General features: G+C 55.9%; 3 protein-coding genes across 8 annotated transcripts in view; 2 read left to right on the top strand and 1 right to left on the bottom strand.

The window, feature by feature from the left end:
• Positions 1 to 10,021, top strand: part of Ell (elongation factor for RNA polymerase II) — a 53,800-nt gene extending 43,779 nt beyond the window's left edge. Inside the window, exons 6-12 of the mRNA XM_021169735.2 lie at positions 1,023 to 1,147; positions 2,294 to 2,372; positions 2,692 to 3,166; positions 7,688 to 7,748; positions 7,862 to 8,033; positions 8,538 to 8,582; positions 8,665 to 10,021. Coding sequence (XP_021025394.1) covers positions 1,023 to 1,147; positions 2,294 to 2,372; positions 2,692 to 3,166; positions 7,688 to 7,748; positions 7,862 to 8,033; positions 8,538 to 8,582; positions 8,665 to 8,781 — 1,074 coding nt within the window. The 3' untranslated portion in view covers positions 8,782 to 10,021. The remainder of the gene's footprint in view (positions 1 to 1,022; positions 1,148 to 2,293; positions 2,373 to 2,691; positions 3,167 to 7,687; positions 7,749 to 7,861; positions 8,034 to 8,537; positions 8,583 to 8,664) is intronic.
• A 1,497-nt stretch (positions 10,022 to 11,518) lies between these two features.
• Positions 11,519 to 14,412, top strand: Isyna1 (inositol-3-phosphate synthase 1). The gene is made up of 11 exons (XM_021170042.3): positions 11,519 to 11,703; positions 11,780 to 11,908; positions 11,983 to 12,144; positions 12,294 to 12,426; positions 12,515 to 12,708; positions 12,859 to 13,008; positions 13,086 to 13,301; positions 13,384 to 13,548; positions 13,633 to 13,746; positions 13,829 to 14,046; positions 14,124 to 14,412. Exons 2-11 carry the CDS (start codon positions 11,789 to 11,791, stop codon positions 14,323 to 14,325), a joined length of 1,674 nt encoding a protein of 557 aa, XP_021025701.1. The 5' UTR covers positions 11,519 to 11,703; positions 11,780 to 11,788; the 3' UTR covers positions 14,326 to 14,412.
• A 162-nt stretch (positions 14,413 to 14,574) lies between these two features.
• Ssbp4 (single stranded DNA binding protein 4) lies at positions 14,575 to 25,461 on the bottom strand. Of its 6 annotated transcripts, none has more exons than XM_085843866.1 (17): positions 25,264 to 25,461; positions 19,681 to 19,753; positions 19,507 to 19,568; positions 19,337 to 19,421; positions 17,485 to 17,574; positions 16,925 to 16,984; positions 16,774 to 16,843; positions 16,609 to 16,679; positions 16,463 to 16,533; positions 16,208 to 16,253; positions 16,083 to 16,118; positions 15,939 to 15,993; positions 15,789 to 15,859; positions 15,626 to 15,704; positions 15,291 to 15,319; positions 14,982 to 15,205; positions 14,575 to 14,853 (listed from the first exon to the last, which is right to left on the bottom strand). In XM_085843866.1, the coding sequence occupies exons 1-16, from the start codon at positions 25,317 to 25,319 to the stop codon at positions 14,996 to 14,998; spliced, it is 1,164 nt and encodes a 387-aa protein (XP_085699992.1). In that variant the 5' UTR covers positions 25,320 to 25,461; the 3' UTR covers positions 14,575 to 14,853; positions 14,982 to 14,995. The 6 variants fall into 6 exon arrangements, with proteins under 6 accessions (XP_085699992.1, XP_021025610.1, XP_085699990.1 ...); XM_021169951.3 differs by having other exon boundaries at positions 15,098 to 15,205; XM_085843864.1 differs by having other exon boundaries at positions 15,626 to 15,859.
• Between the last annotated feature and the right edge of the window lie 1,625 nt (positions 25,462 to 27,086).

The following is a 27,086-nucleotide window of genomic DNA, read 5'->3' as shown; positions in this document are numbered from 1 at the left end:
CCTGGTCAGGTCTTTTGCAGTCTCCTCAGGTCATCAGAGTCCCTGAGCATCTGTAGGGAGGAGCCATAGCCTTTCAAGACTATGCCTTTAGTATAGGCAGGGTGGCCCAGGGTGTTGGATGCATCAGGGGAGCCAAAAGCCTGCTCAAGGGTGGGATGCCTTAGGTAGTGCTGGTCAGTGGTCAGCTCCACATACCATCGTGGAGGATCCTGCCTATGGGAATGAGTATTCCTGCTTGGAGTATCCGTGAGTGAAAGGCATGACAGCACACCATTTAAATCTTAGTGCTCAGTCAGGAAGAGACTCTGCTGCCAGCTTGGCATGCTGGCATACCTGTGGTCCCAGCATCCTCAGACAAGAAATTCTGAGTCCAAGGTTAGCCTGAGCTATAAGGCAAGGCCATGTCTTCAAAGCCCATTAAATATATAACTCATTCCTCTCAGATCTTTTGTTTTGTTTTGTTTCAAGACAGGGTTTCTCTGTATAGCCCCGGCTATCCTGGAACTCACTGTGTAGACCAGGCTGGCCTTGAACTCAGAAATCCACCTGCCTCTGCCTCCCAAGTGCTGGGATTAAAGGTGTGTGCCACCACTGCCTGGCTCCTCTCAGTTCTTACAGGTTGTGGACTTGGCATGGTTGAGTGGCCGATATGTGCATATATTGCACTCTGGCACCTAACAAGGCCAGCACAGATGTAGCCTTGGTCCCTTCAAGGCCTCTCATCAGATTCTTTGAGCCTGAGAGAAAGCCTGAGATGAAATAGTTGTGGCAGGGAGAGAGGACTGGCTAGTGGCCACCGCCTGAAAGGGTGGGGTTTGTGGGGGCTGTGGGCATATGGATGACATCCTGTGCCTCATCAAGACTGTCTGGGCCTGCAGCAGCTCATGCGCAGGGGACCCTAGGTGGTGTGACATGGGTCCAGAGCTACCACCACCCTGTGCTTCCCAAGCACTCACACCCCCACCCCCACCCCTGCTGCCTCAGCAAGCGGTGACAGTCAGTGAGAACTGGATGTGTTGCAGGTGGCCAGTGTGAACCCCAAGGATGGCACGTGCACGCTGCAGGACTGCATGTACAAAAGCCTGCAGAAGGACTGGCCCGGCTACTCTGAGGGGGACCGGCAGCTGCTGAAGCGCATGCTCACGCGGTAAGGCACGCACTGGCCTCAGCCTGCCAGACGACTCACAGTTATGGCTGTCCTCAGCCAACTGTGCAGCTCCTCTGTGCCAGGGTGTCCTGTCCATGTCCCCATGACTTCCCACGAGCCTCTGGTGTCCACAGAGTGTGAGGTAGACTCCCAAGAGAGCAGCACAGTAATTGCCTACTCCCCCTGGGTGCTGGTCCTGTGAGCAGAGCTGCTCGCTGAGAGATTGCTATCGATACCTCAAGTTCAGTTGGCACCACCGCATTCTGGGCTCATCTCCAACCTGTGCCTAGGCCGGAGCCTGGGGGTTCCACATGCTTGGAGGCAGAGAGGGCACATGATGGCAAGAGCCCAGGCGCTCACTGCCTGGCACACGCTCCTGGGCACTACAGCCAGCTTACTTGCTTTTCTCTTTCTTTTTCCCTGACAGTCCCTGATAGGGTTTCTTTGTGTAGCCCTGGCTGTCCTAGAACTCATTTTGTTAGCCAGGCTAGCCTCTAACTCAGAGATCAACCTGCCTCTGCCTCCTGAGTACTAGGATTAAAGGTGTGTGTCACCATGCCTGGCTTCTTTTTTGGGGGGGTCAGTGTCTTGTCTTACAGAGACAGTACAGGCCTTAACTCCTGCCCATCTTCAGTAGTGCTGGGCTGACAAGTGTGTGCCCATTGTCAGGGTCACCTACACCCAAGTGCTGGAGGTGTCCACATAAGGCCTGTCACTGCTCCATAAGCACGGGTGTACAGGACCAGCATGCCTGGGCTAGTTACCACCACTGATGCCATGCCCCATTATGAGTGATGAACCATTGGGTACTCGGGGCCAGATCAGGGTGGGAGGAAGGGACAACACACAAGGTCACCACTGACACACAGAATGGCCTTGTGCTGGTGAGGTCCTGATGTGCTGTAGGCAAAGTATGTGTTCATATTTGACCTGCAATTCTCCCTCTCATTGGCAAGCCCAGGCACTAACTGCCTGTGCCTCAGCATGGCAGAGTGGAAGTCCTCCCTGAGCACCACATGGGCTCTGCTTAGCAGCTGCCCTGTGCACAACACAGCTTGGGTTCTGAGAACCTGGCCCTCTCTGTGCAGACATAGTCCCGAGGCACAGTGGCAGTGCCACCATGGTGCCTCTACCACTCCTCTGCAGGAAGCTGTGTCAGCCACAGAATGCCACTACAGACTCCAGCCCACCTCGAGAGCACGGGCGCTCTGCCTCACCCTCTCAGGTACTTGCCTGGGGGGTGGTTGAGTGTGGGGTCCTCACTGGTGCACCACAGCCCTTTGTAGCCAGTGTCCACTGCCTGAGCCACACTCTTTGGGGGGACTTGCTGTCTTTGGAGCTGGGAGTGTCTTTCTGGGTGGGCATGTGCCTCAGGCACCTTCACTGCCCAGTCAGGGCAGTCTTTTCTTCTCTGGGTGTTGCTTCTCTTGTATGTGTGGCCAGCTCTGTGTGCCGGCGCCCCTGTGTGGCCACAGCAGGCCCTGCAGGTGGTTACTAGTTCCCACATAACTTCTCTGCTCAGCCTAGTCCCCATGGCTTTTCAGAAACGGCCTACAGACTTCATTGACCCCCTGGCCAGCAAGAAGCCCCGAATCTCACATTTCACACAGCGAGCACAACCCACCCTCAATGGCAAACTGGGTGCCCCCAATGGCCATGAGACACTGCTGCCTGCTCCAGGACCCACCCCATCAGACATCCTCAGCTCTAGCCATCTGCCCCCACGGCTGGAGCCCCCACGGACCCACGACCCACTAGCTGATGTCAGTAGTGACCTAGGTCACAGTACCCAGGACTACACGCACCAGGAGGCCACCCCAGCTCCAGCACCCCATCTTGGTCTTCTCCTACTGACGGACTTTCCTCAGGCTGAGCAACCTACTAGCTCCTCACACACCCATAGCCGACCCAAGAAGAAGTCCAAGAAGCACAAAGACAAGGAGCGGCCCCCTGAAGAAAGGCCCCCCGCCCCACAGCCTGATGCACCTACTGCCCCTGCACTACCGCCAGATGCCCCAGGTCAGTGCCACTTGGTTGTCTCCTCTGATATGTGGGATATGAGACCACTACTGGGGTCAGGACTTGGGGCCACCAGCCTACTACTCAGTGCTTGGGGCTAGGAGCTGAAACACTCAGACAGGTTAATGGAATGCAACGCTTTCAGGGAGTACTGAGATGCCCTGAGCCAGAGAGGTAGAGGGAGAGTAAAGAGAACAGCTGTATGCAGGGATATATCCAGGCCAAGGCACAGGTAGGTACACTGAGCCCAGGGAGCAAAGGTTTCTGGGACCGGAGGACACTGAGAAATGAGACATCTATCTCTGTGGCTCCTCACACAGCAAGACGTGTGAGGTACCCTGTGATCAGAAGGCATTGAGAGCAATCCTCTGTCCATAGTATAGTGAGAGCATGGATCTGGTGTCGCAGTCCTGTGCTTGCTATGCCCTTCAGTCCTAATCTCTTGACACCTGTCTTAGTTAGGATGTTACTGCTGTGAACAGACGCCATGACCAAGACAACTCTTAAAAAGGACAGTATTTAATTGAGGCTGGCTTACAGGTTCAGAGGTTCAGTCTATTATATTTAATGCAGGAACATGGCAGCATCTAGGCAGGCATGGTGCAGAAGGAACTGAGAGTTCTACATCTTCATCTGAAGGCTACTAGCAGAATACTGACTTCCTAGCAGCTAGGATGAGGGTCTGGTTTTTTTTTTTTTTTTTTTTTTTGAGGGTTGCTCTGTGTAGCCCTGGCTGTCCTGGAACTCACTTTGTAGGCCTCGAACTCAGAAATTCGCCTGCCTCTGCCTCCCAAGTGCTGGGATTAAAGGCGTACGCCACCACGCCCGGCTAGGATGACGGTCTTAAGCCCACTCACCAAGGCCAAGCATATAAGAACCATCACATTCCACTCCCAGGCCCCCATAGGCATATTCAAATACATGAGTCTATGGGGGCCATTCCTAAACATAGCATAATAAAAAAGTACATTTAGTCCAACTTCAAAAGTCCCAATAGTCTATAGCAGTCTCAACAATGTTAAAAGTCAAGCTGGAGAGGTGGCTCAGTGGTTAAGAGCACTGACTGCTCTTCCAGAGGTCCTGAGTTCAATTCCCAGCAACATGATGGCTCACAACCATCTATAATGGGATCTGATGCCCTCTTCTGATATGTCTGAAGACAGTGACAGTATACTCACATATGTAAAATAAATCTTTTTAACAAGAAAAGTTCAAAGTTCAAAGTCTCTTCTGAGCTCCATCCAATCACATAACTGTAATCCCCGAATCAAGACAGGAAACCAGCTGGACAAACTCCAAACTCTGCATCTCCATGTCTGATGTCAAAGCGGTCTTCAGATCTCCAACTCGTTTTCATCTTTGTTGACTGCAACAAACTTCTTTTCCTGGGCTGGTCTCACTCCCTGTTAGCAGTTTTCCTCAGCAGATAGCCCACGGCTCTGGCATCTCGAAAATCTTGGGCTCTCCAAGGCAGCATCAGTGTTACAGCTTGTTTCAATGTCTGGGATCCACACATGATCTGGACTCCTCCAAAGGGCTGGTGTCACTTCTCCAGCTCTTCCCTCTGTAGCACTCTAAACTCAGGTTGATCCACTCAACTGCTGGATCTCCAGTACACTGGGGTCTTCCGCTGCACCTAGGCTTCACCAGTAGCTTCTCATAGGTTCTCCTTGTGGTACCAAGCTTCAAATCCTTTGCATTGACCCCTTTAGTCCTGGGCTGTCAACTGCAACTGAGGCTGCATTTCAGCCTCAGCTGCTCTTCATAATCCCTTTATGCCTTCAGAACCAGTACCACCTAGGCGATCCTTACACATTACCAAGTATAGCTGCAGCACAAGGTACAACCTTGGCTCGCTCTGGAACACAGCTTCTTTGTGCTCTTACAGAACACTTGCCAGAAGATTTTACCTCAGTAATGCTGGTGTCTTATTAATCACCACTAATTTCTTAGTTCAAGCTAAGCAGCATCAACTATTCCAGTAGTCCCTTCTATTCTTGTCTCTAAAGCCAGAGCCGCGTGGCCAAAGCTGCTGTTGAGTTCTGCTGCTTGCAGGAGCTAGAACATGGCCCCCTTCTATCACATTATCACCAGCTTTCTGTTTTCCAACTTCTTCACTGCCTAAGATTAGCTGTCCTGGATCTAGCTCTGTAGATTGACCTTGAATGCAGAGATCTGCATGCCTGTCTCCTGGAATTAAAGGTGTGTACCACCATGCTTGGATCTAAATTTAGCTTTGTAGTATCTTACCCCAAAGTCCTACTCCCTTAATCTGCTATCTCCTAGAACACAGGATTCACTGCATTTCACTTCCTCATGCCCCCTTAATACTCAAACCATATGTCTTATATTTCTCCTTTCTAAGCTTGCTACACTTGTTCAAAATGCTCTTCAAGAGACTTAAGCCAGGCGTGGTGGCGCACGCCTTAATCCCAGCACTTGGGAGGCAGAGGCAGGCAGATTTCTGAGTTTGAGGCCAGCCTGGTCTACAAAGTGAGTTCCAGAACAGCCAAGGCTACACAGAAAAACCCTGTCTCGAAAAACCAAAATTTAAAAAAAAAAAGAGTCTTAACCAGAGAACTCAGTCTACACTGGGTGTTTCTGAGACTTCGTTTGTCAATGCAATTAACATAAATCTCTTTGCCTCAGGCAAACTCTTCACACAAGGGCAAAAGCAGCCACATCCTTCACCAAAATACCACAAAAACAATCTCTATGCCACATACTGAAATTTTTTTCTTCTGAAACCTCTTGGACCAGGTCTGCACAGTTCAAATTACTCTTAGCAACAAAATCTTCCATATCCCTACTAGGATGGCCCATTAAGCCCCATTTAAAACATTCCACTGCTTTCCAGATCTAAAATCCCCAAACCTACATTTTTCCAAACAAAAGTATGGTCAGGCCTATCTCAGCAATACCCCAGTCCCTGACACCAACTTCTGTCTTAGTTAGGGTTTTACTGCTGTGAACAGACACCATGACCAAGGCAAGTCTTATATATACAAGCCATCTCAACACCCATGACTAGATGTGCTCCTGGCACCCACAGTCACTTAGAAGTTGCTTAGTGCAAGAGGTGGCTGCATGTGGCTGAGGTGGCTGTAAGACCTTCAGGGGCTGGTGGGGCCACTGTGGGCTCTGCTGCCACACCTGCCCGGTGCTCTCTGCAAGAGGTTTAGCTACCACAAACCTGCTAGGAGGGCTTTGTCTGACAGAGAACACTTTAGAGGGTCTTAGGAACACATAAGAGCACACAGGAACACACAGTTACACAGCCTTACCCCAGCTAGTCAGCTCAATGACAGATCCCAGGAATAGCATGCACCCCTGAATGTGACAGATCAGAGACACAGCACACCTCTGTGACAGATCCCAGACACAGATGGGTTCCCTGTGTCAGAACTGGTCCTTGGCCACCTGGTCCCCACATTTTTAGGCAGGATGTTTGGGCCACACAGGACACTCTCTTCCTTCCATCCAGGCCCAGCCCATAGGATGATCTGCTCATGCTCAGTGGCTCCTCAGCATAGTCCTGACCCCTACCCCACTCCACACCTGTGGAACCATCTTAGCTGGATCAGCTCCAGGGTGCAGTTTCCCAGCCTTTGGTGTTGGTGTTTAGTTTTTTGCATTGCCGGTGACAGGCCCCAGGCCTCATACTCCGTGAACACCTGCCACTGAGCCAACAGCTTGTAGACTTGACATTGTGAGGTGGGGCCCTGAAGCAGGAGTGGGTTAGGCTGAGAGGATTTGATTGGGGACAGGGTGTGTGAGGACCTCAAAGCTACGACTGAGGGAAACAGCAAGTACCGGCATAGAGATACAGGTAGGCCAGGCTCAGAGTGAGACTGTTTCAGAGAGCCAAATAAATGGGTTAAATGACTGGAAAGTGGCACTCTACCTGGCCGGCAGCCCCAGCCCAGACCTGCCTTGTACCTTGCTTGACCTTCTTATGCTCCATCTATTCCTAGTGCTAGGTTTGGTCAGGGAGGTCATGTGGAGGAGCCCTCCTGCAGTGTGTGCCATGCAAAGGACAGTAGGATCTGACTGGGGACTCAAGTGAAGAGCAGTGCCAGCCAGGCAGTGGTGGTGCACGCCTTTAATCTCAGCACTTGAGAGGCAGAGGCAGGCGGATTTCTGAGTTCAAGGACAGCTAGGGCTACACAGAGAAACCCTGTCTCAAAAAAAACAAAAACAAAAAAAGTAGTGCTAGCAAGGTCTACAATCTATCTGTCACCAGAGGTTTCACCATCTGCCCTTTGTCTGGGTAGCTGGGGTTTGTGTCCAGCCCAGTGCTGATGCCCCACACAGCCAGACACTGGGCGAGTTCTTTGGGCCTGCCAGGAGGGCCCTTGGAGACAGCATAACTGGACTGTGTGGCTGCGGGCTGGATAGTGCCTTCTCATTGTAACCAGCTGGTCTTGGTGCATGGTCTACTGCTGGTGCCGACGTGTGGCCACCCAGCATGGCTTTCACCCACAAGCACTGGCCCTGGAATAAGAATGCATTGCTCTGCAGGTCTGAATGGAGCCTGTGACAATGAACCCACATCCTCATCAGAGACCCCGGACTATTTGCTGTGAGTGTCTTACCTAGGCTTTGCCCCATTCCAGGCCCATCTAGACCCTACCTGAGCCAGGTACTGCCACCCACTATGACCCCTGAGCCCCTGCAACCCTTCTTATTGTTCAGGAAATACCCGGCCATCTCATCGTCAGAGCAGCGTCAGAGCTACAAGAATGACTTCAATGCTGAGTACAGCGAGTACCGGAGTCTGCACGCGCGGATCGAGCAGATCACCCGAAGGTTCACACAGCTCGACGCACAGCTCAAACAGCTGAGCCAGGGCTCTGACGAGTACGAGGTACTGCATGCCACTCGAAGCTGGCAGCAAGTCATGGTCAGGGTTTGCCCATGAGTCCCTCCCTGCAGTGGGGCACCTTGTAGCACACAGGCTTCTGGGGTGGCCATTTCCCTTTCCCTGTGTGGCTGCTTCAGTGTGTCTTCCCTCATCGTGTCTCCCTGCTACCCTGGTGCAATAGACAGGCCAGAAGAATTACAGGAAGGTGCTGGGCGTGGTGGCGCACACCTTTAATCTCAGCACGTGGGAGGCAGAGGCAGGCAGATTTCTGAGTTCAAGGCCAGCCTGGTCTACAAAGTGAGTTCAAGACAGCCAGGGCTACACAGAGAAATCCTGTCTTGAAAAGAAAAAAAAAAAAAAAAAAAAAGAAAAAGAAAAAAAAATTACAGGAAGGCTACCTGCTTCCTATGGCTATATTCTGCCCATCTAGCTGCTCACTTCCGGAGAGGGCTGGCACTTGGGGCTTCCTCAAGTGGGACATCATTAATTCTTGGCGTTTTCCCCCAGACAACCCGTGGGCAGATTCTTCAGGAATACAGGAAAATCAAAAAGGTAGGTGAGGCAGGGCGGGTGCTGAGAGGAAGACTGCTTGGCTCGGGTGGGTGTGTCTCACCTGCCCCTTTGTCCCTCATAGACCAACACCAACTACAGCTGCGAGAAGCGACGCTGCGAGTACCTTCACCGCAAGCTGGCGCACATTAAGAGGCTCATCGCAGAGTATGACCAGCGGCAGCTTCAGGCCTGGCCCTAGCACAGACAGGCAGACCTGACGGCTCCGCCTGCCTTTCCTAGTTTTATATGAACTCGGCCCTTTAGCTGCCGCAGAGACATCTATTTTTGTACCTTTTCTACTCCGTGCCTCCTCCAAGGCCCACGCCTCCAAGTGTTAGAAGCCCCAGGGAGAGTGAGCAGCGAGTGCCAGACCCTGCTGCCTTCAGATCCTCAGCGGACAAGGTTGCTGCAGTTTGCTGGCTGTGCCCAAAGCCCTTAGCAGCGGCCTCCGCAGCATGTGCTCCTCAGTCCCCAACACACTGCCCTTCATGTCACACTGTGGCTGTGTGGTTCTGTCTGTCCCTCCATCCATTTGTGGGTCCTGGGATCACCTCCCTGCTGGGTCCCACTTGGGGGGTGCTGAGGGTGGTACCTTGCTTGCCTTCTCCAGGGCGCAGGCCTGAGGCCCCCCAATTGCTGCTTTCTTACTGTGCCTCGTCTCATACCCCAAATCCAAATCCAAGGGGCCATCGGTGTGCATGTGTCTGTGTGCGTGTACATGTGGTATGAGTGGGTCTCCACACATTCAGAGGGAAGCCATTGGGGAGGTGGTGGGGGCCACTGCTGTAGGGCAGGGAAAGAATGTCTATTTTTTTAAATGGTGAAGATGTCTTTGGGTGGCTTCCAAAGAGCCTGGCTGCCTGGAGGCACCTGCCTGGCACAGTCCCCCACCCCCAGTCAGCTCCTAGCTTTCTTTTGAGATCCCTAGAGTCCCCAGACCCTAGAGGAACCAAACCTTCATGTTTCAGTAGATGTTGGTTTCTTCTCGGGGGCAGGGCCAAGCTCTGCATGGTGCACTTCTCTGACAGCTACAACTGCGAAGGCTCAGGGTAGACCCCAGGTTACCCCTCTCCTGCCCTGAGAACTCCATCCAGGGCTATTGGTTGAACTGATGGTATGTTTGCGTTGTTTCGTTGTCTGAGATTTTGTTGTCTGTCTGAGATTTGGTAAAGGCAGGGCCACACTCTGGGGCTGCAGGTGGTGGCTGGCAGGTTAAGCATGGTCTAACTTATTGGTATTCTCCCCACCTTTGAACTGTGCTGTGGAGAAAGTCTACTTTGAGCCATGGAGTTGGTGTTTACAAAGTCTTCACTTTTGCCAAAACGTTACAATTGACAGAGAGGCGGTGCCTCCAGGTCCTTTCTTAGAGTTTGTCTTCTGTACACAAAGCAGGTGAACCGCCAACTTTCAAAGTCTATAATAAATTTGATGGAATTTAACCTCGCTGTGGTTTGAGTATGTCACTGTAGGGGTGGGGTAGCCCTAAGTGAGAGCTTGACCCAGAGTCCCGTGTGCTTTGGCAAGGTGTGAGCACGGCAGTGCTGGGCATAGGCAGACTGGGCTCTCCTGCAGCACCAAGGCCTTCAGGTGTGAAGGTGCTGCCCTCTACTAGGTGGGACAGAAAGATTGCTTGAGACTGACACCCTTTTAAAAACAATAGACCCCCAGTGAGAAGTACCTGTCTCTTAGAGCTGTCAGTCCAGCTAGCATCTGAGGCCATGGAGGCTGAGCATGGCCACCATCAGCCCCTGGCTCCAAGCAGAAAGCACAGGCTGGGCATGCATCAGAGGCAGCATGTTTGTTTTCAAAGGGAAAAGTCAAAGGCAGCCTGTGAGGGAGGGCTGGGGTCAGTCGGACTCCCTTGAGGCCTTGGCCAGACTTCTGACAGGAGTTCTAAGGCAACTGAGGGGGCGGAAGGAGAGTCAGGCACCCTGTGGGCCGCTGTGTACTCACCACCTAGGAACAGCTTGACCATGCTCTTCCATCGCCTTCCCGGAGCCCAGGGCTAACCCTTGTCCCCACGCACCTCCCAACCAGAGCAGTCTGCTACAGCTACCCCAACCCCACCCTGCTCAAGGATGTCCTCGTGGGAAGGGCCTTTCTGGGGACGTGGCCTTGCTCCCAGCCCCGAGCCCCTTGCAAAATGAATGTCCCGGTGCAGTCTTTCTGCCTCAGCCTCCCAAATGCTGAGATGACCGATATTGGCCACCAAACAGTTTCATTACCTAAAAGAGTTAAACAATCTGCCATTTCTACTGCGGCACACCACAAGAGGACAGAAAGTGGGCAGCAATCTAAAGCACAATCCATTTCCCCATGGTGCACCTCAGCCCCACTTGCATCTGAGACCCTCCCCGAAGCTTTACTTTAGGGGGTGCAGCGGGTTCCGCCTGTAGTTCTCCCTTGACAATCTCCCCTTCATACATCAAAACTCTCCGCAACAGTCCCCTCCTCTGGGAACCCTGCCTGGGTCTCTTCACCGGGATGAGTTCAGTTGGGTTGGTTCTTGTTAGCTAAAACAACGGCAAATAAAGTCTTGACACCCACAGAGCGGGCCCCCTCTTATTTTCGTGCAGACATTTCGGACAATCCACCTTTTTGGCACAGCCCCAGCTGTGGAAAGTTTCCGCTAGGAGGAGGCCACTTGTTTTGGAAAGTTCTAGGGGCACCTCCCCCGCCTGCCTGCCGAGTTCCCATGTTCCTTATCATTGTGCCTACCCAGGGGGAGGCCGCGTAGACCTGGCTATCCTGTCTCCTTCTCTGGGCACGGCCATGCAGGCCAGTGATCGCAGCTGGAGGACTGGGAGCGGGCGAGACAGACAGCTGAGCAGCTCTGAGACCCCCCCAAAAAGCCCCTAGACCAGACATGCCCCACCTCCCTGTCGGTGGCCATCGCTCATTGGCTGCCTGGTGGTACAAGGGTGCGCAGCGAGGTAACGCGCAAGACGCTCGCGCCTGAGACTCCTTCCGGCTACCTGGGTTTAGAGCACCCAGAACCCCCGATCGCAAGTCACGCCCATCAGGGGCGTGGTCGAGGCGTGGCATCGAGGTTTTTCTTCGCTGCCCCCGAGCCCCAGGGCTCACGCTGTCCGCTGCCGCAGTCTGATCCAACTCTGGGCCGGTAAGTACGAACCTATCCTAGGCTGTAAGGTTGGCTTTCGGGCGGTGATCCCGCGCTCACTGGCTCTGGCCCACAGCTCGCCACGATGGAGCCCGCCGCCGAGATCCTCGTGGATAGCCCGGACGTGGTCTACAGTCCCGAAACCATCGAGGCGCGCTACGAGTACCGGACAACGCGCGTCAGCCGCGAGGGCGGCGTGCTGCGGGTGCGCGCGGGGCGCGGGCGGCGGAGGACACTGGGAACCCCAGGTCCCGCGACTCACTCCCAACTCTTCCATAGGTGCAGCCCAGGGCTACGCGTTTCACCTTCCGCACCGCCCGGCAGGTGCCCCGACTCGGGGTCATGTTGGTCGGCTGGGGCGGGAACAACGGCTCCACGCTCACTGCTGCTGTTCTGGCCAATCGGCTGCGCCTGACCTGGCCCACGCGCACAGGTCGCAAGGTGGGGGCCGTGGCTACCAGGAGAACACGGGGGGGGGGCATACAGAACTGGGGGAGAGGCGTGGCTTGTGGGACTAGCGCGTCTCAGCGAGCCGGACCCCTCTGCCCCTCAACACCCTGCTCTGCTTGCCGCACCCCCTCCCTCCCCAGGAGGCAAACTACTATGGATCGTTGACCCAGGCGGGCACCGTGAACTTGGGTCTGGATGAGAACGGCCGGGAGGTGTTTGTGCCTTTCAGTGCGCTGCTACCCATGGTGGCCCCCAACGACCTGGTGTTTGACGGTGGGCAAAGCCTCGGGACGGGATGGGGTTAAGTGTGGGAGGCCCAGGGTACGGGATGGGTCCCGTGTTAAGGGTCCCTGCAACCCAGGCTGGGATATCTCGTCGCTGAATCTGGCCGAAGCCATGCGGCGCGCGCAGGTCCTGGACTGCGGTCTGCAGGAACAGCTGTGGCCCCACATGGAGAGCCTGCGTCCGCGGCCCTCAGTCTACATTCCTGAGTTCATCGCTGCCAACCAGACAGCACGTGCGGACAACCTCATCCCTGGCACACGTGCCCAACAGGTGGGGTCCTCGATCTACTCCCAGGCCTTACTGTCACCTGTTACATGGCCACGTGGTCTCTCCCTTTGGCAATAATCCCTATACCCCGGGGCCCAAGCCTCTGGACAATTTAAGACAACCTCCACCTACTCTTCCTCCTTCCTTTCCCAGTTGGAGCAAATCCGAAAGGACATTAGAGACTTCCGATCCAGAGCGGGATTGGATAAGGTCATCGTGCTGTGGACCGCCAATACGGAGCGCTTCTGCGAGGTGGTCCCAGGTCGCAATGACACAGCTGAAAACTTGCTGCATACTATCCAGGTGTGCATTCGCCCAAGATTCCTGGGGATCAATGCCGTTCCAAAGGAATCCTTGGCCGACGACTTCTCTGCCCTCAGCTTGGCCTGGAGGTGTCACCGTCCACACTTTTTGCTGTGGCCAGCATCCTGGAGGACTGCGCCTTCCTCAATGGTTCCCCACAGAACACACTGGTGCCCGGTGCCCTGGATCTGGCTTCACAGCGCCATGTGTTTGTAGGTGGTGATGACTTCAAGTCAGGGCAGACTAAGGTCAAGTCTGTCCTGGTGGACTTCCTCATCGGCTCTGGCCTCAAGGTACCTGCAGGCTTCATGGGGTGCTGGGAGGAAGCCGGGGTGAGGGTACTGCAGAGCATTCACAGTCTCTTTGACCACACAGACCATGTCCATCGTGAGCTATAACCACCTGGGCAACAACGATGGGCAGAACCTGTCTGCACCTCTGCAGTTCCGCTCCAAGGAGGTGACAAAGAGCAGTGTGGTGGACGACATGGTTCATAGCAACCATGTGCTCTACGCGCCTGGAGAGGGGCCAGACCACTGTGTGCGTGCAACCGGTTGCAGGCAGGCACTGAGGGCAGGGGCTTGGTGCCAGTTTGGGGCTGTGTGACTTTTTAAATCTCTGCAGGTGGTGATCAAATATGTACCCTATGTTGGCGACAGCAAGCGTGCCTTGGACGAGTACACCTCCGAGCTGATGCTGGGTGGGACAAACACCTTGGTGCTCCATAATACCTGCGAGGTGTGGTGGGCGCCAGGCGTGGTGGGCGGGGTGGGCGATGACCCTTCAGACCCCGTCACACCCTGCACCATCCCCAATCTAGGACTCGCTCCTGGCCGCGCCCATCATGCTGGACCTCGTGCTGCTCACAGAGCTGTGTCAGCGCGTGAGCTTCTGCACAGACTCGGACCCCGAGCCTCAGGGCTTCCACACAGTGCTGTCGGTGCTCAGCTTCCTGTTTAAGGCACCGCTTGTGCCCCCGGGCAGCCCTGTGGTGAATGCCCTCTTCCGCCAGCGCAGCTGTATCGAGAATATTTTCAGGTGCGCCTCTGGTGGCAGGGGGGCGGGGCAAAGACAGCCTTAAGATGGTCTTGCTGAGCCTGCACTGTCCCCTGCAGGGCTTGCGTGGGGCTCCCGCCCCAGAACCACATGCTATTAGAGCACAAGATGGAGCGTCCAGGCCCAGGCATCAAGCCAGGAGAGGTGGTGGCCACCAGCCCACTGCCTTGCAAGAAAGAGTCCACACCTGCCACCAATGGCTGCACCGGCGATGCCAATGGGCGCCCACAGGCACCGACACCAAAGCTGTCCACTGCTTAAATCAAGTGACCAGACCCTTCTACCCCCAATGTCTCCAACCATTGTACTTCAGCCCTTGCCAAAGACAATAAAGCAAGCCTCAAGCAAGCCTACTTGTGTGCTTTTTCCAGGAAGGGGTCTCAGGTTGACCTGGAATTTGCTATGTAGACCAGGCTAGGCTGACCTCAAACTCACGCCTTGCTTCAGCTCCCAGCCCATCAAAGTACAGATTTTAGGCCATGTCAAGTAAAAGACATCGCAGTACCAAAGTCAAAACGGAATGGCATTTATTGGCAGAACCCCTGCCCCCACCCCCCAGCCCTGTGTGCACACAGGTCCGAAGGCCTGCACTTCTCTGAGGTCCTTTGAGTTTGTGTGTGTATATGTGTGTTTAGAAAATGATAAAAGTCCTTCGTGGGGGCCCTGCCGGCCGGCCGGGCTAGCCAGGAGTCCGGATGGCAGGGGTGCTGCCGCGACCCGAGACCTCACCAGCAGGACCCTGGGCTCAGGCCGGGACTATCACACGCTCATGGTCATGCCGGGGGAGTACTGCGGAGAGAGGGCGGCGCGCGGAGCGCGGCTCAGCTCCGGCCGAGGCTGAGGCCCACCCTCCCGGGGACAAGGGGAACCCGGGGAGGATGGGAAGGAGGGGGAAGGTGCCGCGGCCGCCCCCCCACCTGGCCCGCCGCGGTCACGGTCTTGCTCTGGCCCCGCGGCCGCCCCGCCGGGGTCTGCCCGCCAGGCCCCTCCGGCCCGCTGCGGCCGCGGGTGGGGAGTCGACGCAGGCGCTTACGCTTTCGCTCGGGAACGGGTGCAGGAAGGTCCCGGCAGCCGCCATCTCGCCGTCATCGCGCGGGGTCCCCGGGGCGTTGCTCAGGCCGCCCACGGCGCCGGGGGAATTCTGGGGGCGGCGCTGGTCAGCGCGTGGGTCCCCACCCCTCCCCAGGCCATCTGCCCTCCCACCCATCAAGTGTGCAGGGCCTCACCTTCGGCAGCCCGTCCATATCGCCCGAGCCTGTGGGGAGAGACACCAGGCTCAGGCGCTGAGCACTGAGCTCAAGAACGGGATACCCCAGAGGTTTTCCTTTCTGTAACCTAGGGGCAATGGAGGGTGCAGGGGCTGGGCCCAGGGGCCACCTGCGAGTTTGGGGACAGAAGACTCAGTGAGTCTCTCAGAGTCGCCCCCCTTCGTGGCGTGGAGATGAGGGCACTAGCCGGTGTAGGCGTCAGCAACCGGGGATAACCTAACAGGCTCTCGTCCAGTCTCCTGGCAGTCACGGTGCCCGCCGATGAAACCGGTAGGTGGCGCCCAGCCACTCACCCAGGGATCCGTTCACGTGGTGTGGCTCCATCGTGCTCATTGAGGCCATTGGGCCCTCCGGGCTGGGGCCGAGCGGGAACTGCGGGCACAGGGCAGCGTGGGGCTCGGGCCGGCCGCCCCCCGCAGAGTCCCCGTCGGGTGAGGCGCACCGGCCCGCACTCACGTTAGCCCTGCTAGCGCCCGGCCCGATGGGATTCATGATGGTGTACATGTTCTCGCTGGAGTTGGTGGAGTCTGGGGGGAACAGCAGGGGCTGCGTGGGTGGGTGCATGAAATGGAGACCCCGGCTCACCCCAACCGGCATGCTCCTTACCTCCGGGGCTGGGCATGATGGGTGTTCCAGGGGCTCCGCCTCCTCCTGCGGGTCCCTGCATGGAGACATGAGAACTGTGAAACAGGGTTTCTATGGCAGGTAGCCTGCAGGTCCCACCACGCACCAGCACCAGCAGGGACTCACCGAGTAGCTGCCAGGAGATGAGGAAGAGTACGGGATCTGGGAACAGGCAGGGACAGCTGTGAGCACTCAGTGGCAGGCAGCTGGCTCCAGCCCTCCTTCCCTAACTCACCCTGCCTGCCACTCACCGAGTTACCGCTGGGACTGGCCCATGGGCCACGCACTCCCGGACCCCTGAAAGAGATGGTGGCCCTGCAGTAGACCAAGCAGTCTGGGCCTGGGGCCCATCATTCCCCAGAGCTAAGTGGCTCTCTTGGCCTCAGTTTCCCCTCTAAATACTTGGTGGAATAAACAATGCTCAGGCTGTCCTTGAACACATAAGTCTGCCTCAGCAGAAGGGACTATCTGGGTAACCACAAGTCTTAAGGCACCCTAGAGCTTACATGTTCATGGACGGCAGGACCTGGCTGGTGGCAAGGGAGTTGGGTGGGGGCCGCATGCCAGTTCCATAGCCCTGTTGAGGCAAAGGGTTAGTCAGAAAACCCAGGTGTGTCCTTTCTGTCCCCTCAGTAGGCTAGACCACCCTTACCTGGGGCCCAACACTGGCCATTCCTCTTGGAGGGGTCACCCTCTGCATCGGGCCTCCCAGGCTGGGGTGTCCTAGGCAGAGATACAAGAAAGAGGGTTCAGGCTTGGGCACACTCATGAGGGGCGAGTGCTGTGGATCAGCAGCTGGAGTGCATCCCTTACTCACCCTGCACGCGTGGGGAGGGGTCCATGGCAGCCGGGATGAGGGGCTGGGAGCCAGGGAGGCCCACAGGAGGCTGTGGAGCAGGCACAGTACTGAGTTGAGAGAGACATCCCCAAAACCACTGCTCCTCCCACCGTAGCCGGCCCTCTCTCACCTGGCCTGGCATCCTTAGGATTGGGCGGGCACCCCCTGGGAACCGTGGTGACATGAAGGGCTGGAAGAGGTGGGTGGCAATCAATAAATAAACTTCATCTTGTACTTGCCCTAAAGAAACCCTGTTCTTACTATCCCTGGGAGTAGAGTGGGGGACCAGGGCCTCCAACCTTGCTAGTCCCCTGCTGCAGATCCAGACTGCAGACCACAGACAGCTGGCACAGCTGCAAAAGGAGGGAGCACGTCACGGTGCCAGCTCGGGTGAAGCCCACTACCTGGCTGTGGGGTCCACCACTGGGGCTACACATCTTGTCCAGGAAGATGGGTGGGAAAAGCTATGAAGCTCAACCTGGGAGGGGAACAGGGGCACAGCCTGTTGCCAGGGGATGGCATTAAGGGTCACTAATACTCAGGGGCATAGATTCATGCCTGTCACTGGCTATGACAAGGTGCATACATCCTTACATCCACTGTGGTGACAGCCCTTCTTCCACTGAAGATGAGCCTGCAGCATACCCCGACCTCAACTCTGGGAACAGAGGAAGCCCCAGGCACCCATACCTGAAAGAAGCCTGGTGCCACAGGACCTGCTGCCATTGCATCGTTTGGGGTCATGGCACCCATCACAGGGCTGGGAGCTGCTGCTGCACTCTGCAAGAACGAGACACAGAGGGTGGGACAAGAGCCACAGCAGGGGGACAGCTGTCATGTGGTCAAGCTGGAATGTCAAGCTGAACCAGAGAAAGGGGAGGCTGAAGGAGGGTCAGCAGTAGCCACACCCTCGGACTTCTGTGGCTCCAACTCATCCCAAGTGGCCTATGTTCTGGTGGCAGGGTGGCCGCCCTCTGTTGCTTCATACCCCAAATATATGCAGTCAGTCCCTGCCCCAAGGGCCCCTTCTCTCCATCTCCTGCACTGTAGATGCTCACCAACCTCTCCAGGAGGGGGGAGCAGTACTCTGGATAGGGCCCCCAGCCCCCAAACCTCCTTAGAAGGTCAAGAGCCAGGCTTGACAGGCTGTGGGGGGAGGGGAGAGGGTGCTTACAGGCCACTTCCGCTGCCTGTTCCTATTCTGGCTACCACAGAGCAGGAACCGGGAGCGGAGGGCTGACCTCAGGATGGGGAAAGCATCCTTTCTGCAGACCCCCTCAGTTTCTTCCCAGGTGGAAGACATGTTTCCTGGCTAGCACAGGAATACTTAGAACTCCAGGGCTCCTGGCTTGATCTCTGGAACAGGACAGCCCCTCCATAACTCAGAGCCAGGTCCCTGGTGACCTCTTTCTCCCACTCTCAGAGGTTGGTGCAAGCCAGACTCTAGTTGACAGTCTGCTCTAGCTCCGGTGAGTAAATGACAGGAGCCCACAGAAAAAGAAACGCACTGGCAAGGTCCTCTCCAAAATCACTGTAATCTCGGATGTTTTAGGGGATGTCATGGCCAAAGCCCCCTCCCGCCTCCCCCCAGGCCTGCCTGTCCCGTCCCAATCACTAACGTCAGGCCAGACCCCTCCCGTGCAGAACAGCCCGGCACTGCGGGTGGGCAGTCTGAGGAATAACTCTCCCCGCCCCCGCCCTGCCAATCAGCCCGCGGAGGCACTGGCGCCCGCCCGCGTTACCATGACGACAGGCAAGGCCCGCTAGCGTTTCCAGGAGACGCCAAGGTCGGGGCGAGCAGTGGGGCGCAGTGGGGCGCCTAGGACCAGCTTGCTCTGGCCCCGCCCTCTCGACGCCCATGCTGCCATGGCAACCGGCACCTAGGGACTCTGGGGGTCCGAGCAAAGACTAGTGGCTGACTGGAGCCCACTGTGCCAAAAGGAAACTGAGGCCAGAAAGTGGCCAAGTCTTTAACCCCACACACCATACTCCAGAGGTAGAGGCAAAGAGTTCTGAGTTCTAGGCCAGCTTGGTTTACATAGGAGTTCCAGGCTAACCAGAACTACTTAGTAAAACCCTATGTCAAACAAAAATTTTTTAAAATTTAAAAAAAAAAAAAAAAACTTCCAGGGGGCTGGAGAGATAACTCTGTGGCTAAGAGCACTGGCTGCTCTCCCAGGGGACCCGGTTTGGTTCTCAGCACCCATGTGGCAGCTCACAACTGTCTCCAACTCCAGTCCCAGAAGCCATCTTTTTGGCCCTCACAGCCCCAAGGCAAGCATGTGGCACACAGACAGGTGTGCAGGCAAAACACTCAAACACACAAAATAAAAACTATTTTAAACAATAATGAAAAGGGGTGTGGTGACACAGAATTGACTCCAGAGTTTGGAAGGCAGAGGCAGGAGGATCTCTGTAAATTCAAAGCCAGCCTGGTCTACAGAGTGAGTCCTGGGACAGCCAAAGCCACAAAGACCCAGTCTCAAAACATACAAACAAAACATAAAGAAGCGGTCCAGGTTCCAGAACCCTGGAGACTCACATAGTCCTGGAAGACTTTGGCCTCACTGGAGTGTTCACAGGCCTCCCTGCGGTCTGGTGCCGCACAATACAGGTCCCAGAAGACGCTGTGGGCAGCACAGGGAACACAATGACTCCACATGCCCTTACAGGTCCCTCCTGCCCTACGCTCTGCTCCCCACAGGCACATACCACCACCAGGAGTGCAGGAAGCCAGGAGGCTCACCCAATGTGATGTTCTTTTCCCAACGGATCTATGAAAGAGAGTCAGAGTGAGGGGCAGGCACGCAGGAGGAACCCACCAACAAGCTGGACAACACAGGACAGTGTGGGGTGGCCTGGTCGAGGGGACAGATGCTGACTCACCTCAGACAGGAAGGTCTGCGCCGACTTCTGTGCCCCCACATGAAGTAGGTACTCATATACATACAGCGCAAGCCTACAGGCAGGGTGGTAAACGGGTTCAGACTGTTGAGCACACAGGCACCTGAAGCCTGGCCCAACTTGAGGCTGTGATCAGGTTCCCCAGACAATCCTTCATGTAGCCACAAAGCTTCATCACTGCCCCATACTAGACCCTCGGCTCCACCAAGCACAGAAAACAGTTTCTTCAACTCATTGATTGATCGTTGGCAGCCAGTACCTATCAATACCCCACTATAGGTCCTCCCAAGAGCCCATCTTCTGCCAGTGGTAGCCCTGCCTTTTCCTTCCTGTAGACTACCCACAGAGACAGTAATTGCCAGGTCTGGCATGGCCAGAGGAGGGACACGTTTCCTGGCCAGCAGGGCATGGGTCTTCTCTAGTGTTGGCGGATGCTGTGGGCGGGCACTTAAGGCTCATTTGTATATATTTTACTTTATGGTCCTTCTGTGGGGAATGCTCTCCCTGACAAGGCTGATGCCTCCACGATAATCAGAAACAGCAGGACTCCAGGAAGCTAGAGTGTGTCTGGTGTTCCTCAGGAAAACTGCATCACTGTGACCTTCGGGACAGCCCTTAAGGCTGTGGGAAAAAATTCTGAAAATATGAGTTCAAGAATATATACATCAGTGTGAGAGCTGTCCTTTACAGGATTTCTCAACTATGCAAAACAAAAGATGCATTTTGAATTTTATGAGGGGCTTCATGGACCTGAAAGAACAGAGGCGGCTGCACTAATGAGCCAGCTTAGTCAGGAAGATATCAAGGAAGGAGATAAAGAGATTTAGGGGGTGGTGACCTCAAGGCAAGATCCTATCCAGCTAAACTTATTGTCTGTATTTGCAGTTAGACAAATTTGGACTTTTAATCTGGAATGAACTATAATCCAGAAATGGAGGGTACACCTGTGATCCAGATCTTGAGGCTGGAAGACACAGGCTTTTGATCTGGATCTTAGGAATAGTAGCCATGAGAAGGTTAGGCCCAGGCAGGGTGATACACACCTTAAATCCCAAGAGACAAAGGCAAGTATTCTGAGTTCAAGGCCAGTCTGGGCAAGTTTTAGGTGAAGAAAAGCATAGGTCCAGGCAAGGTGGTACACACCTTTAATGCCATACAGAGCCATACAGACCTTTGAATTCAAGGTCAAGCTACAGAGTAAAGATTAGGTAGTAAGGAACTTGGAAAACAGAAAGCTGGTGTTAATGTAACAAACAACAGAGCCATGTTCCAGCTCTAACAAGGAGAACGCAGCAGCTCTGGCCACAGGGCTCTATCTTTAGAGTCAAGGGACTAAGGTCATAAAATGATGGCCCGTGGGAAAATCAAAAGGGAACCTGTGATAAATAACTGAATTGATATGCAATTCCTAAGGAAGTAGCTTATGCAAAATAAAAGACTGGGCTTTGGCCTGCAAGAGCAGAACAGACCTGTCATTTTGCATCCATCAAGGACTCCAGGACCCTCTCCCCAGCTGAGGCTGGCCCTTGGCAAGTAATGGTGCCACTGGGGAGTGTAGAGACAGCAGGCAGAGCCTGCTGGGAAGCCCTGCTCCTTGGGCTAACATGGTATGCTAGACCATCCTATCCAGCCAGCCTCCTTCCTCAGCAGCTACCATGCCCAGGGGCACCCACCACTGCACACTGGTCTCTCTAACTCACATGTATGTCCTCTGGGTGCCCCCTCCAGTCCCCACAGGGACATGAGGATAAAGGAACATGCTAAAAGCTGGAAAGCATACCTGTAGGGTTCCAGGGACCTCCCCCAGCTGTCCCTGCCCCACCCTCCCTGGCTGAGGGCTTCCCTCTAAAATAACCTGCCTTTAACCGGCCTGGCACACTCTCTGGCTGCTCCTCTCCTCCCTCACATCTCAGCATGCCTCCCAGTCTCCTAGTCCTGGCCTTTCTGTCCCAGGACAGAGGTGGGGATGAATGCAAGTACCTCTACTCCCTTGATACTATTCCTTTATCCCTTCATCCCTCCATCCACCATCCGTCCATTGGTCTGTCCTTGTGCAGTGGACATCCAGTCATCCTCCCAGGGTACATGTTCTTGCAAAGACACACCAAGAACAGAGCAGCCGAGGGCTGAGCTAGCACACAGGTGGACTGGCCCAAGATGAGGGCTATGCTTGCACCTTTTACCACGTGAGTTGTGACAGCTACTGGACAGGACTCACAGTGCCACCATGTCACCCCACAGTGACCGTCCCCAGATCCCCACTTGCTCCAAGCATCAGCATGTGCCATCAGTGCAGGATGGTGGCGTGGCCAGGGTGGCATCCCAGCCCTGCCCCCCTCCTGACAGTCAGGGGATGGGGTCCTCCTGGCATTTTCATCTGTGGGCCTCTCAGCCACCTGTTCCCTGGCAGCTCCCACACATCCAAAGGAAACTAAGGGATTGAGTGTCACAGGATGAGCAGGCTCCCAATAGCACTCCAACACAGCCTGGGGCCATGGGAAGACCACAGGGGAGGTCAAGGGGAAGGCTAGAGCTAGAGAGAGGCAGCAAGGCCAAGTCTCAAATATACTCAACTGTCTCCTCTCCCTAATGTCTCAGATCTGCAACAACCTGGAACAGCACTTGCTCCAGGCCCTGTAGTATCTGAAGTCCCTGGCTACCTCCAGCCTCCTGCCCCAGGGCCTTTGCCTAAACTATGCTTCCCCTGACTCCAGTGTCTAACATGTTCCTGCCAGACCCAGGTCTGGGCAGACACTACCCATCCTATTGTCTTCTGATAGCACTGGGATTATGGGGGAAGGGAAACTCAGACCAAGATCTGAGACCCCACCCACAGACTGTCCTGGGTCAGCCCAGCCCCTCAGCGCCTTCAGTTCCCATGTAGCAGAAAAGTAGGGCAGTGGTGGCGCACGCCTTTAATCCCAGCACTTGGGAGTCAGAGACAGGTGGATTTCTGAGTTCAAGGCCAGCCTGGTCTACAGAGTGAGTTCCAGGACAGCCAGGGCTATAGAGAAACCCTGCTGTCTCGAAAAAAAAAAAAAAAAGCAAGTAGACAGAGGGACCATGAGAAGCCAGGGCATGTTCAGCTTCCTGCTACAAGGGCTGAGTGGCATGGAGTACGGCTTGTTAGCTGGTTCCTGCAGCTCATGGCATCACCAACACTGCCACCATAATTATGGGGAAATTACTGTAAAGGCCACCGCTCAGACAGGCTGCTAGCAGCCAACAGTGACACTTCAGTCACCATCTAACCTGTCAACGCAGTCTTCTAGTGACCCTGACTCCCACAGTCCTTCCTGTCTAGGTGTGGGGTACCAATGTCCAGGGGAAGGAAGGAGGCTATCATAGCACATTCTGAAGGCTGTTCAGAGAAGCCACCTCAACTGCTGGGCGGCAGCAAGAGGACACACGGCCAAGGCCAATACTCGCATACCCCAACTTACACAAGGGCCACTCAGGCCCCAACCTCATCCTCACAGCTCAAATGCAGGGTCTCCACTTGGTGGCCCAAGCCTAGACACATAGGCCTGCAAAGTGTCAGAGACAGGGAACAAGTCGGCCAGGAAAGTGGAGGCCACAGCAGGTGAGGCCTGATACAGGCTACTACCCCACTTCTCAGAAGATAAAAATCAAAGTTAGGCCAGCCAGTAACTGAGACACTGGAGCTGGAAGCCCTAACCCCACACCCTCTCTGTGGGGATGACACCATGGGAAAGATGGGATAACTCCACTCCAGCAATGTACCAGCAAGGGCCTCGTGGTGCACACTCAGGCCTCCAGTCTGCCCCAGGTCCCTGACTTTGGCCTCCTTCCAGCTCTGTGAGCAGTGCCACCCAGGTACACTGTTCCTCAGACAAGGAGCTGGGCTTGGATGGGAGATCCTCCTGCCTCAGCCTCCTGTATGCCCTTCCAGAAACATAAGCCTCCTTGCGGCCCACACTCAGCCAATCGGTGTCCCGGCTGTGCTCCCTGCCTGCTCCTCCCACAGGGCCTTTGTAGTACGGAGCCTATGGCCCACCCCCACCCCCACTTCACTCTCCCCTAACAGCCTACCTTGAGGTTCCTGCGTGCTGTGTGGAATGACTAGATCCCCACTTCCTGGATGTGAGCTTCCTCTCACACAATCATCACACGCACACACACCCCCAAACTTAGCACAGGTCTGCGGACTATGTGAACCATTCCCTAGAATGGGGACTTGCCAGGTGTCAGGGAATCAGTCAGTCCCTGCTTCCCACATGGCCAGCAGCCCCATGCCAGGAAGGGTCACTGAGTTTACTGACCATAAATGAGTCCTAACTGCAGGCTCTCTGGGAGCCAGCCTTGCATGGCAGCCCAGTGACCCAGACTTCTCTGTGCCAGGTGATCTGTCCCCTACCCAGGGCTGCATTGGGCCCCTACCCAGGGCTGCATTGGGCAGCTCAGCCTCTAGGCAAGCTGCCCGCTCAGGCCCTGCTACAGTAATCCAGGCCTCTGCATTCACACCTCAAAGGTGAGCGCTGGGCTCCCAGCACACTTCAAATGTTCCCGCTTCACCCACTTCTCCACACGGGCACCTCAGAAAGGAAGGCCTGCCCAGGCGTGTCCTCACTGGAAGCTAGAGCACAGCCTGTCCACCTGGGCGGCGCATCCTGTACCTTCAATGTGGGGCGTCGAGAGCCAGACCCATTCTGGCTCACCTGGGACTCCGGGAGGTGGCCCCGGGACCGTCATGGTCAGGCGGGACAGCCATGGTCAGGCTCTGCACCTCTCTAGGCTTTGCATCCGCACCTTTGCCTACAAGCCACAAGCAAACCTCACTACCTCCAGAACCCCAACACCCTGCAGGGCATTAGGGTCCGACCCAACCTCTTTAAATTTGCAGCCACAATGAACCCACGTGTCCTGTTTCAAATCTCCAGCTTGTATACTTGGGACTCTGCGGCCCTAAGACCTGCAGCTCTCCTCCAGTGCCATGGTCTCACAGCCAACCCCGAAAGCTCACACCTGTCAGGTTTGTGTGACCCCAGAACTCCCGAGGCCTTACAACCCTCAGATGCTGTGCCTGCCCGGGCATCCTGTGACCGCTCAAGTCCTAACTCCTGATCTCTGATACACCACCGACTCCCTAGAGTGAGCCCCTGATCTTGCACCCGACTAACCGCCACGTGACCCCAGCAACCCCTTTGCTCTTGTTTGACCCCTTGATTTCCTGTCCCCTCAGGTATTCTGAGACCCCAAACCCCCTTGAAGCTCTCACAAGCTCATGCCCATGCCCTCTATCTCATGTGACCCCCCCAAGACCCTGGAACTCGAGTACCCCAATATATTCTGTCCTTTGTGTATTCTGTGACCCCAAAGGACCCTCAGGTCTCGCACACCCACAATCACACACCCTTCTGGTCTCGCGTGACCCCATGAGCCCCTTGATCTCGTGTGTACCCCTGAAATCCCGCACCATTTTGATTTCCAGTCACTCCCCGATCTCCTCCGGATCTCCTGTGTCCCCCCTGAAATCCCGCACCATTCTGGTCTCGCGTGACCCCATGGTCCCCGGTCCCGCGTGGCCCCGCACCGCACACTCACTTCTCGCGCGCCTGCCCATCCGAGGGCGCGCAGCCCTTGCTCGCCTTGCCGTACATGCTCCGCACCTGTCAGGCGCGCGTGGCCATCGCTGCCCGCGCCCCGATTCCCGCGGCCATGTCCGCGCGGGAGCTCCGGCCGCGGGTGGGTTCTCGCCGCGCTGCCCTCCCCGGGCTGTTCCGGGAAGCGCGCCACCGCCACCGCGCGCTCCCGCCGCTCTTAAAGTGGCAATGGCGGGCGCGCGGGTGGGCCCCCCCGCGCGCGCGCTGGGAGCGCGCACGCGCAGAGCCCGCGGGGGCGGCACTGCCCACCAATAGGCTGAGCACCAATAAGTACAGGCTGCAATACCTCCCCCAAAGATACTCAAGCCCGGGACGCGCTCCAGCAGTTGCTATTCGTGCAATTGGGAAGCTGAGGCAGGGGGATGGCCGCGAGCTCCAGGCGTACCTCGGCTGCGGAGCGAGACTCCCAGTTGTACAGATCTGGGGGTGTGGGGGGGAGGGTGCTGTGGGGATCTCCGTTTTGACTCAGGAACTGCACTAGGCTCTTGGGCTCACAGGATATGCGCCCATGACATTCTATTCCCAGGACACTCACTGCGAACCAACACAGCGCTGCCGGCTATGAGGGCCCAACCCTTTTGAGAGAGTTTCTTTCATATAGGCCAGGCTTGTCTCGAACACATTAAACAGATGACCCTGAAATTCTAATCCTCCTGCCTCAGCCTCCCTAGCGTTTGCACGACAGGCGTGTGCCACTTAGCCTGGTTTGTGTGCTGTGCACGGAGCCCGGTTTTTTATGCATGCCAGCGTTGTAAGGACTGAACCCCAGACCAAGCACGTTTTGTTTGTTTTTCTGAAACAGTGTTTGTTAACGTGGTAGACAGAGGCAGGAGGATCTCTGTGAGTTCGAGGCCAGCCTGGTCTATAGAGCGAGTTCCAGGACAGCAGCCAATACATAGTGAGACCCTGTCTTAAAGTCGGAGTAAAACAAAACGGTGTCTCCTGTAGCCCAGGCTGACCTCCAGCTCTCTACTTCACTAAGGCTCCTTGAACAGGTGGTCCTCCTGCCTCCACCTCTGGGTGCACGCTGGGAATGAGAGCATGCTTCTTCCCCCCACCCCAGCGCAGACGCACGTGTATAACACGCGGGCCCCGTGAGAGTACGAGGGGTCGTGGCGGATGGGCGTCGGGAAGCATCCAGGCTAAAACTTGCTATCGCTGCAAGTGTCCCCGGTTGGACACGACGGGTTTAGTGGGGACTTGCTGGAGATTGCGCACCGGTGGGTCGTCAGCACCGAGTGGCGCGGTCATGGGCTCAGGTTTCCTGTGCGAGTGTGTGAGTGTGACAGCCTGCAGGTCACCACGGCGCTAAGTCTCGCGTGGTGTCCCTGGTGCAGGCAGATCCCCTAGCCCGGGCCTCCCCGCCCCCACCCTAGAGAGCGGGCGGGAAGCCGAGCCGCCGTGGTTCCAGGCGCTCAGGAAAGGCTGCCGGGGCGCGCCCCGCCTCCTCCCCCAGGGCCCAGCTGGGCCGACGCCGGCCTTTCCCATTTCCTGCTTGGCCCGCCACCCCCTCCCCCAGCTTCCTCTCCCCGCCGCGGGGCTGGCGACTGCTGGGTGCCTGGAAGGCCGTCGGTGCGCCTGGGCCACCGCGCACTACAGATCTTTGCAGGCCCTATTCTCAGCGAGACACAGAGAGGTTGCGGGTGCAGCCGGGAGGCACAGCATGCAGCTCCGAGTTTCCTTCCACCCTCAATTGTGTCCCCAAGGTCTGGAGATGCCCAGGACGCAAGGTTTCCCCTCTCTCAGCCACAAATTTTTGATTCA

The sequence above is a fragment of the Mus caroli genome, unplaced genomic scaffold (genome assembly GCF_978045245.1).
Source record: "Mus caroli unplaced genomic scaffold, Mus_caroli_1 scaffold_10, whole genome shotgun sequence".
Lineage (NCBI taxonomy): Eukaryota > Metazoa > Chordata > Mammalia > Rodentia > Muridae > Mus > Mus caroli.
The sequence above is the reverse complement of the archived record's forward strand: the minus strand, read 5'-3'. Positions and strand labels throughout refer to the sequence as shown.

What these genes read in the sequence shown, in the direction of transcription:
- Ssbp4 (XM_085843864.1), bottom strand. Translation starts at nt 25,319, where the DNA reads ATGTACGGCAAGGCGAGCAAGGGCTGCGCGCCCTCGGATGGGCAGGCG. An exon ending in GATGGGCAGGCGCGCGAGAA is followed by an intron (nt 19,754 to 25,263) that starts GTGAGTGTGCGG and finishes CCCTGCCTGTAG; the next exon opens with GCTTGCGCTGTATGTATATG. An exon ending in CCAAAGTCTTCCAGGACTAT is followed by an intron (nt 17,575 to 19,336) that starts GTGAGTCTCCAG and finishes TCGTTCTTGCAG; the next exon opens with AGTGCAGCAGCAGCTCCCAG.
- Isyna1 (XM_021170042.3), top strand. Translation starts at nt 11,789, where the DNA reads ATGGAGCCCGCCGCCGAGATCCTCGTGGATAGCCCGGACGTGGTCTAC. An exon ending in CAACGACCTGGTGTTTGACG is followed by an intron (nt 12,427 to 12,514) that starts GTGGGCAAAGCC and finishes CCTGCAACCCAG; the next exon opens with GCTGGGATATCTCGTCGCTG. An exon ending in GAGAGGGGCCAGACCACTGT is followed by an intron (nt 13,549 to 13,632) that starts GTGCGTGCAACC and finishes AAATCTCTGCAG; the next exon opens with GTGGTGATCAAATATGTACC.